At 33.5% G+C, this 10,506-nt stretch overlaps 1 protein-coding gene across 1 annotated transcript; it reads left to right on the top strand.

Annotated features, from left to right (window-relative positions):
- The first annotated feature begins 8,015 nt into the window (after positions 1-8,015).
- Positions 8,016-10,250, top strand: LOC143080170 (uncharacterized). The gene has a single exon (XM_076255895.1). It carries the CDS (start codon positions 8,126-8,128, stop codon positions 10,085-10,087), a length of 1,962 nt encoding a protein of 653 aa, XP_076112010.1. The 5' UTR covers positions 8,016-8,125; the 3' UTR covers positions 10,088-10,250.
- The last annotated feature ends 256 nt before the right edge of the window (positions 10,251-10,506 follow it).

Genomic DNA, 10,506 nt, shown 5'->3' with positions numbered 1-10,506 from the left:
GTAACAGCTAGTAGAACACAGACAATATAATGAATATTGAGGCAGGAGGGGGAAAATTTCACCTTAAGGTAGCACTCCACAGTTAGGTGTGTAGTTTCGCATTTTGGCCCCTGTGGATTTTTCAAATATGGGATCTAGTGTGCAATAAAATTCATTTTTGGATAGCTGAGTATTAAAATAGCCTTTGTTTTGGGTTTATATGAGCATCACGACTATGTAATGTATGTAATGTAGGTTTTTTTCTGTATGACAGTCCGTATTTGCATGTCCCTACAATACATTGGTCCGGCAAATATTGTAATGTTTTTTTCCAACTTTTTATCGTACGAACTTTGTGATTGGATTTTACGAAATAATGAGGCGAAAGAAACCCATTTTTAATTTGATCAATAGGAAGAATTAAAGAATTATGAAAACAGTTTCTAAAAAGGTATCACTCAAAGGCATTGAAATTCTAGTTTGATCCAAATGTTGGGGGGATATGTGACTTGTCCACCCCCCTTTTTGCAATATTTTATGGTAAATAAATGCAGAATGTTGCCATGGATACACATAAAAGGAATTAATTTCCACTCTTTTAACTTTTGAAAATCAAATCTATGGAATATACTGACTACATGCATATGTATATGTGCAACACAAACAGTTAGGTTAATGAATTAGAAATCCAGGAATAGGAGATAAAACATTTTGTGGCTCATTTTTAATTTTGTTTTCTAACTGTGGAGTGCTACCATATACCACCCTGCTCTGTCGCTTCAAAACGAGACCAGGCATTATCAGCCACGTCACAATGGGATAGGAGAAGTTATCAGCGACGTCCAAATACGAGAGGAGACGTTATCAAGCTTGCTTTCGTCAAGCGTAAAACTGTCTAAGGGAGAGGGGAAAAGACAATAATAGAACGATAAACAGATAATCGGGTTGTCTTCGTATAGATATCGTAAAATATCAACCGCTTGATACAATGTGAAACTTTTTAGCTCGTTCGCTTCGCTCACTCACCAAAAAGGTCACCATGTGGCTCGATATTTTACGATATCAATGTGTAGAAAATCCGATAGTCTATACAAATTTATAAAAATCTACACATAAGTTTTTTATTCATAGGAAATTATTTTCATTGTTTATATCCTATTTAGAGTGGTATAGAGCGCTGGACACAGTGCATGCGTTGTTGTCGCGATATCCATATAGCATGAGTTCCAAACTCGGCGAGTCTACATTTCCAGCTATTGTTCCACCTGTGGTAACACCAACTGAGTGGAGATATAAGGCAGATTATATATCAATCTGTATTGATAGAATTTATTTTCAGGGATAGAGCTAGAAGCAGGGAATGTTTTATCAGCCATAATGCATGTTGACTACTTCAGGTCAGTTATGTTTTATATTTAAGTTTTACTGCTGATACTATAAATACTATATTTAATACTATTTCATTGAATTATGCTGATTGATGTCTACACTGTGTTTAATAGTGATAGCATCATCAGATAAAAAACTTATTCATATATTGTCCATAGCAGTTAACTTATTATGTTGTAGAGTTTGAAATGACATGGACGTCATTTTAGATGCCAAGAGAGTGTTTTATATCAATATTTATATTCTTCCAGAAAATATAGTACATGTAGCTTTGTATATTTAATTAATAAAAACAACTGTGTTTTAAGAGTTCATTATTTCTTCTATTCTCTTATGCAAATCTTGGTATCTTGGTATTTTTAATCCGCTCTGTACTGTAGTTCTTGCCTTATTTTCTGGTTCATTGTGTTTATTATTCAGTCAGTCATTATTAAGTTCTCTTAATCATTGAGTTCAAAATTATATAGCACACTGATTGAATACCTTGAGAGAGGCAAGCTTTACGATCATAATACAGCAGATTTATAATTGTGTTGCACATTCTTTATAACTATTCAATATAAATTTCTTTAAAATAAGAACAGTTTTCCTTTAGTTTGAATGTATATTTAAATACGCCAGAATGACTGTGCATGCATGATAGATATTTTATTTTAAGGCAGCATTTTCATGATGTCAGAGAAAAAATATACACATGATAACTGTATTGGTATAGTTATATGTATATTAATATTATAAAGTCCAAAGTAATGTATGTGTGACCGTTTACAAATGCTATTCAGATATAATTTAGTTCATTAGACATATTTACAAATAGAATAAAAACATATGAACCACGTACATGGTAATATCGTTTTTTCAATTGTTTTTTTCTTAGACGAATTTGCTATATTGTGTGTGTTTGTCTATGGGTGTATAATCCGATTGAATTCTTATTGTTTTTAATCATACAATGCATTATAATTATATTTATCCAGGACATGCTATGCCTTAAAAATTTCAAGATCCTCAGTTTTGTCTGTACCCAGGCTAAATTTTGAGGTGAAAATGCAGCACATTTAGCCATAGGATCCACATGAACCTTAATTTTAGTTCTGTTTACGTACTTCATGTCTTGTGAATATTGTAGTTATATAGCTATATGTTAATAATAACATGCATGTAACAAATACTAGTAGTTCATTCATAAATCTATGACTGATTAGCTTAAAATTATTGAAAATGTATTAATTAATCCTGACTTGGTATACTATTGCGTTGAATTGGATTTATTCATTTTAAATATGCACCCTTTATTAGTATTGATTCTGATAGAAGTGAGCCAGATTAAAGTATTTTGAATACAAAAAGTCAAAAATGTAATTTCCGTTAAATGGATTAGAGTTTTATCCCATAAATTGTTGCCTATGTATTCATGTTTTGTTATTTGTGTACTTGTCCATTTTATTCCGTCCAAGAACCCTGTTACAAAAACAGCACGTGGTTTATGGAACTAGAATAATGATTAATAGGAAAGATAAAAATACGGTCTTCAACAATAATTATAAATTGATATTTAATGTTTCGATTTCATATATAAACTAAAGTTTAAACGGCCGATGAAGCTATTTCAATTATGAGAAACAACTTGACGCCCCAATAAAAAGAAACTTTTGAAAATGTGTTTCATCATATATTAGTACGTGCAATGATTTGTATAGTAAGACTTACTATACAAATCCTTGGTACGTGGAAATATCCAACCTTCTATTGTATCAAACAATCCTTATTGTAACAGTTCAATTCATATAAAATTAAACGCAAAACAAATAGATAATTTCATTACATGTATGTTTAATGATAATCTGTTATTCTAATTAACTGACAACAACGACAGATTAAAACACTCCAATATCAAATTTCATTTCCGTAAACATAATTTTATGCATGTATATAATATGTTTCATTGAAACCGTATTTTTAATTGGCTGACAACTATCGTGAGGCACTACATGTACAATATCAAATTTCATTTCCGTAAACATATGCATGTATATAATATGTTTCATTGAAACCGTATTTTTAATTGGCTGACAACTATCGTGAGGCACTACATGTACAATATCAAATTTCATTTCCGTATAAAATAAAACAGCTTTGAGTCAGTGCAGGTGCTATCCTAGACCGAATTCTATTGTCCCTATAATGCACATATTTCCTAATTTACATTTGCTTTATATTGAGTTTGCTATTTTCTAATTATCTTTTTAGGGGCAATGACGAGATAAACCTACATGCGTACATATTACACGTGATATCTAGTTATAACCTCAATACTCCGTTTATGGTAATTCGTTATTTGTATCCAAAAAGGTAGAAGATCCGAGTAACAGGAAATCAACGTTGATTGGTCGAAATATTTCAAGATGTCAAACTTGCCGAGCATGAAAGTAGAATGAATTGTATTGAATGTTGACAAAAGGGGAATATCAGGACTCAGAAAAGACGTTGATCATAGTAAGGCACACGAAAATGTGAAAAAAACCGTTTATCTGTAAATTTATATAGGTACAGATGTCTGACAAGTAAAAAATAAGCGAAAATCAGCGCAAACAAATTATACGCGAATCTCCTGTTTTGAATGGACACTGCTTTCTGTCATTATATTGCACAAAAAAATTAGAAAATAGCAAAATTTATAAAAAGCAATGGAAATTAGGAAATATATGCATTACAGGGACAGAATAATTCGATCTAGTGCTATCCGTGACAAAGCTAAAAAAAAATGCATTGAAAAGCAAGCGAAATAGTTTAAATCTAAGACAGTCACTTAATTAATTTCATGGTTGGAGCGTTGAATGCTTCTTTTTGTAATTCCGTAGGGTTTTAAAAGCGTTGATCATGTGAGTCATCAAAATGTGCTTTGGCCACCCATTACACCCCAATAAAAATTAAAAAAGCAAAATAAAAGAAATACTATGTCTTTTTCATATGAAATGCAAGAACAATCATCCCCTCCCCCCCCCCCCCCCCCCCCCCCCCGTTAGGGATATCAATGCGTTAGATCTTCATTATGTTTAAAATAAAGTTGCAATTCACAAAGGAAAAATGTTTATCTCAACTATATAAGGATTTGAAGAGAATAACCAACGTAAACACAATGGATTTTTTAAAAATACTTTAACCTTTGAGCCAATTAAATATAACAGAACAGTGTGCTATGTACACGGATATCAGTAAGAAACAGTTCTTTAGTGCCATCATAGGTAAAAAAAAAAAGCGGTTTGTTTATGATTCCCGTAGACTCTTGGTGTGCCTATTGTGTTTTTTTATAAAGTACTGCATAATTTCTTTATCTTATTACAAAGAAATACCGTTCAGGAGTTCTGGTTCTTTAAAGATTGAAAATGGCGTTTCCATCGTGTCCGTGCATTTACTCATGAGCTTTTCAACCAGAGCTTTTAAAATTTTAAGATGTTGTAACTGATGAAAACATCGAGATCAAGTTCAATAAAAGCGATTTTCACTTTTTCTGTTAAAGAGTTATCATGGTTCTTGAAAGATTGAAAAACTGGGTTTTCAGTCATGTTGTTGCATTTACTCATGAACCATTCAACCAAGGCTATTAAAATTTAAATATGGTGTTACTGACAAAAAAAAGGAGGTCAAGTTCAATAATGACAATTTGGACTTTTACCGTTCAGCAGTTATGGTTCTTGAAAGATTGAAAAATGGCGTTTACAGTCCTGTCCGTATATTTATTAATAACTCATGAACTGTTTTATCTCAGCTTTTAAAATTTTAACATGTTGTTACTCGTGACAAAATTGTGGTCACGACAGCTTCAATAATGACGATTTTGACGTTTACCGTTCAGGAGTTCTGGTTCTTTAAAGATTGAAAATAGCGTTTCCATCGTGTCCGTGCATTTACTCATGAGCTTTTCAACCAGAGCTTTTAAAATTTTAAGATATTGTAACTGATGAAAACATCGAGATCAAGTTCAATAAAAGCGATTTTCACTTTTTCTGTTAAAGAGTTATCATGGTTCTTGAAAGATTGAAAAACTGGGTTTTCAGTCATGTTGTTGCATTTACTCATGAACCATTCAACCAAAGCTTTTCCAATTGTAATATGTTGTTACTGATGACAAAATGGTGGTCAAATTTGATATTAACGATTTTCACTTTCACCGTTCATCAGTTATGGTCCTTGTGATATTGAAAATTGCCAGGACACAAACAAATGTTAATAAATCCGGTTTGTTGTCGCTCTGACAGCCTCTTGTTATTACAAGACTTTAGTTATGCTGCGCTTAACCTTAAATATATGGTCTTTGAATTACATCCACTTCATTTGAACTTTGGTGGCTAGTCGTCTAATTGGTAATCATACAATTTTGTACCACATCTCCTTATCTTTATTAAGCTAAATTAAATGTACGTCAAGTTTCTGCAAAATGCATTAAACAAAATATCCTTTGTTATTTCACACGTAGTTATTATAGATGGTATTATATTAACCCGACTTCTGCCATTACATTTGTCAACCATTTTGACCTTCGGCATCATGTTGCATCATTTTTATTTTTTGTACTTTATGTATACAATCACAATCATCTATTATAGATTTTACAACTGCAAGAATAAACAGTATGCACAAAATGAGATGTATAGGGGTTCAAAGCGGGGCATACGTCACAGATTGGGGTCGAATGACTCGTGAATTGATTAATTGCACGACGAATATACACATTGCGTTACATACAGATGTATTAAGAACATAAGCTCGATGAACCCAACTGAACTTTTTATTTTCATAAAAATACTGAGTGCCAATGAAAACGCAACACTTGGTTTTTCAAAAATAAAATTTATATTAGAAATCATAATCTTTCAAAATGAATTGTTCTTGAAAATTAACAATTCTAACAATAGATCGATATCAAACAAAAATGTTTCATTGTCATCTTTCGGGCGCAATAGATAAACGAAACATCCAATGTCGAATCATCAAATCACAGTCCTAGCAAAAAATGTTACAACCCCGTTGTGCAGCGCAATCTCGACAGCGCCGTGGAATTGATCATCCCGGACGTTTAATGTGACCTCGAAGAATGTTATTCCACTTGTTCTGTAAAGCAAACTCAAGCTGACTTTATGATATTGGTGGTGGTTTTCATCGTCTAAACCATGTCAAATCTGATGCAAAATTTGCTCTATCGGACCTAAATCTGGCGAAACGCACGACTTTTGGCCAAGGCGGGTGCCAAACGTCTATGTAACCACCACTGACGATTTTTGGTACACCATGAATGATTTTTGGTACATAATGAATGATTTTTGGTACATAATGAATGATTTTTGGTTTACATAATTCAATGTTTACACCAGACAGCCGTTTAGATGTCGGCTGTGGTCCTCTTTAACCGTTGAATTCCTGCGCAAATGGTGCTTTACTGAAATTGCTCCATAGGATCTACCGTGACCACCATTGAACTCACGTGACCTTTGGACATCAATCAGAGTCGATATCGGATATGTTAAAGACCAAATGTATCGGTTTTGCTGAGCGTTTCTTGCTTTTTGAACCCCGGGATGTGGCTTATCATTAACTGATCCATTTTTGTTGAATTTGTGGATGATTTGGGTTATTGTATGCTGTAAAAGGCTTCATTGGATCATGCCCGAAACTGCATGTCGCTGGTTGCCAGAAAGTCCTGGCATTTACTCAGATGTTTATTGCAGTTTCTTTACAATAAGGGCGGGAAAATTCATGACATTAGCCAAGCTTTAAATGACAAAATCGTGAAAATGGTGCGTATGTTGAAAAGCGGTGAACTCGGTTTATGTCCGTTCAAAATAACCCTTACTTCGCATTTGTTCCAAAAATCACCCAACCGTAAAGTTGTCGACAATTGTCTTTAAAGTCATTTTCAACCAACTTTACAAAGTTCTAATATAAAATAAATAAAAATTATCAGACTTTTTTGAAAAACAAAAGTGTTGCGTTTTCATTGGCACTCAGTATATTAAAAAAAAAATGTGTCTCTTTTTTCAGCTTTCAGCTCATGTAATTGTATGTTTACTTTTATACAATCTTTACGAAATAGGAGAAGTGTGCACGACATGTAGCTTGAAAACAAGCTCGGTGTCATGTTATATTCTGTATTTTCTATTTTGTATACCAACTTATTTGATATACATAAAAATGAAAATGAATGATTAATGCATGATCAAATTATTCAAAATTATTTGTACATTACTTTAAGATTTCCTAATCAATATTATGCAATATTTTAATATACGATAAAATGTTAAACTTTAATTTATTTAAACTAGTTATCTCTTTAAGTTTAAAGTAATTAGATATGATATACTATGGTCGAAATATAAACTTCGACAATTCAAACGTGTATGTATTTACATTACGCGAATATCAATACCAGATAAATTTGCGTTTAAAAGAAATATTTCAAATGGTTCAATACAGCTATTGAAAATATACTATTAATTCTATGTAAACTTTTCACTTGATAAAAGTTGAAAGGAAACGCTGTTCCGATCAATTCTTTTCTATGGTAAATGTATTTAAATGATAGTTATCCCGTCGTTTTGTCTATATATGCATACAAATAAACATTAAAATATATGCCAAACTGAACATAACTTGAATTTCTTATAGAGCGAATGCACTTTTGTTGTAAAACTTCAAATCTATAAATATCAAATTTATTCGAAGTCGTATAGGATTTTATGAATTTGATAAATTTGAAAAGATGGGTGTAAAACTTAAACGACGGGATATAGTTAAATTAGTGACTTGTAAGATATGTGAATGCTCAATGAATAAACCAAAATGTTTGAACTGTATGCATTCATTTTGTGAGTCGTGTTTATCCGCATATATTATCAAGCTAGTAGAGAGCGAGGGTAAATCTTTACACTGTTTTAAATGTCCGTCTTGCCAAGCAGATAATAAAATTCCCGATACGTCATTGCCAATCGAATCTTGGGTACGTTTATTTTCACCAAGTGCAATCGTTACTTTTCTCTTGGAGAAAATGTCTTTGGAAAACCCTCAGATTCAGAAGTGTGACCCTTGTAAGCGAGGAGACGACACGCTGGATGCTATGTCATGGTGCAAAGATTGCGGCGAAGCTCTGTGCGAGAATTGTGCTAGTTATCACACTAAAGTCAAAATGCTTATGGATCATACAATTGTTACATTAGATGAAATGCGAAAACAACCAAAACAGATTTCTGACACTGACGAATTGTGCTCCCAACATGGAGGAAAATACGTGGAAGCGTTTTGTGACGACCACGATGCTATATGCTGCGTCGAGTGTGTTACAGAAAATCACAGGCAGTGCAAAACGGTCCGTACTTTAGAACAAGCTTCTCTGGGTATCAAAACAAGATTGGATCCGTTAGTTTATAGAATTAATGAATTAGAAAAACAAGCTGTTTCCGTAGTTGAAGACAGAAAAACCAACATGGACGACCTTTTGAAACAAAAGGAAGACATTCTTACTGAAGTAAATAAAACAAGAACAGACATGCAAAGTTACTTTGAGACACTAGAAACGAAATTGAAAGAAGACATAGTACAAACACACGAGTCGTTGTCCGAAGAACTTCAACTGCAGGCTCAGAGTTTCCAACATATATTTAACAATTGCGATAACGGAAAAAGAGTTCTTACTGCCTCAGTAGATTATGGATCTGACAGAGATATCTTCCTAACTGCTTTCAAACTCAGAAAACAATGTGAACTTCACGAAATTTACATCAGATCACAAAGTGAGAAAATTTTACGCCATGACTATAGTTTGCATATGAATGAAATAATCAAAACATTCACGGATCAAATTAAAAGCATGGGAAATGTGTCAATAGAACAAAAACCAACCAACATAGTACCTACATTTTACAAAGATATGCATGTTTCAGTGATCGCAAATATGTCGGGCAAATCTTGGTCTGATACTGGGCATTGTTGGTTTACCGGTGGTATATTCTTACAAGGTGGTTTAATCGTAATGGCGGATTACCGCAACCGGAAGTTGAAGTGCTTCAATACGACTTATACGATGACAAATGAGCTTGTTCTAGAGGATAATCCATGGGACGTATGCTTTTTAGAAAGTGATGAGTTAGAAGGTGACACTATGCTGGTAACTTTTCCAAATGATTCAAATGCGAAAGTCGTGAAGATAGACAGTGGAGGGAAGATGGTTCTACAAGATGACGAGTATGAAATTGGCAGTGGTGGCCATGGCTTGCACAGAAATGGGGATCGTATCTATATAGCTTGTTCAAATGAGATTAGGATGCTAAGTTTGAAAACAAAATCTATTTCGACTATGCCTGTAGGAAATCGAGGAGCGAGATATGTGCTTAGTACAAAGGCATCAAGCATTTGTTATTCTACAAAAGCATCCGTCACATGTCATGATAGGAAAGGACAAGAAATATTCCGATATAAAGACCCGGAACTTCGTTCTCCACGTGGGATAGCAGAAGACGCAGAGGGAAATATTTATGTTTGTGGAATTGATTCAAATAATGTGCACCAGCTTCTTCCGGACGGTACATTTGTCAAAATTGCCCTGTCTGGCAAGGATGATATATACAATCCGTATGCAATTCTATTCCAACAAAACAGCACACGATTTATTGTCACTCAAATGGACTCCGACATAGTCAAAGTTTATGAACTTATCACTATGTGGTAGACATACGTCAGTCTATAGTACGAGATGTGCGTAAAACTTTTTTCGATGGTCATCCACGTTTTCCTTTGTTGACGTTTGAAGAGTATAATGATTGTTTTTTTGTGTATTGATTTACTGAAACATTTCCACATGTATAATAAATAATCGTATTCATATCATCAAACATTTGACTACTTATTTTTGTTAACGTGAAGGAGAAACCTTTATTCTCACAAAATGAAAAATTTACATATTGATAAAAAAAATAGAATAGCTCATCAAAAAATTCAAATATAGAAAAATATTCAACGTGAAACCGAACAACACAATAATTCAAGAATGTGCGAAGCAGTGGCGGATCCAGAAATTTTCAAAAGTGTGGAAAAAGGGGGGGGGGGGTGGCACTGACTGACCTGAGAGGGGGCCCGCTCCAGTTCACG

Source organism: Mytilus galloprovincialis, chromosome 6 (genome assembly GCF_965363235.1).
Source record: "Mytilus galloprovincialis chromosome 6, xbMytGall1.hap1.1, whole genome shotgun sequence".
Taxonomy (NCBI): Eukaryota; Metazoa; Mollusca; class Bivalvia; order Mytilida; family Mytilidae; genus Mytilus; species Mytilus galloprovincialis.
This window is presented reverse-complemented; position numbering and strand designations above follow the sequence as displayed.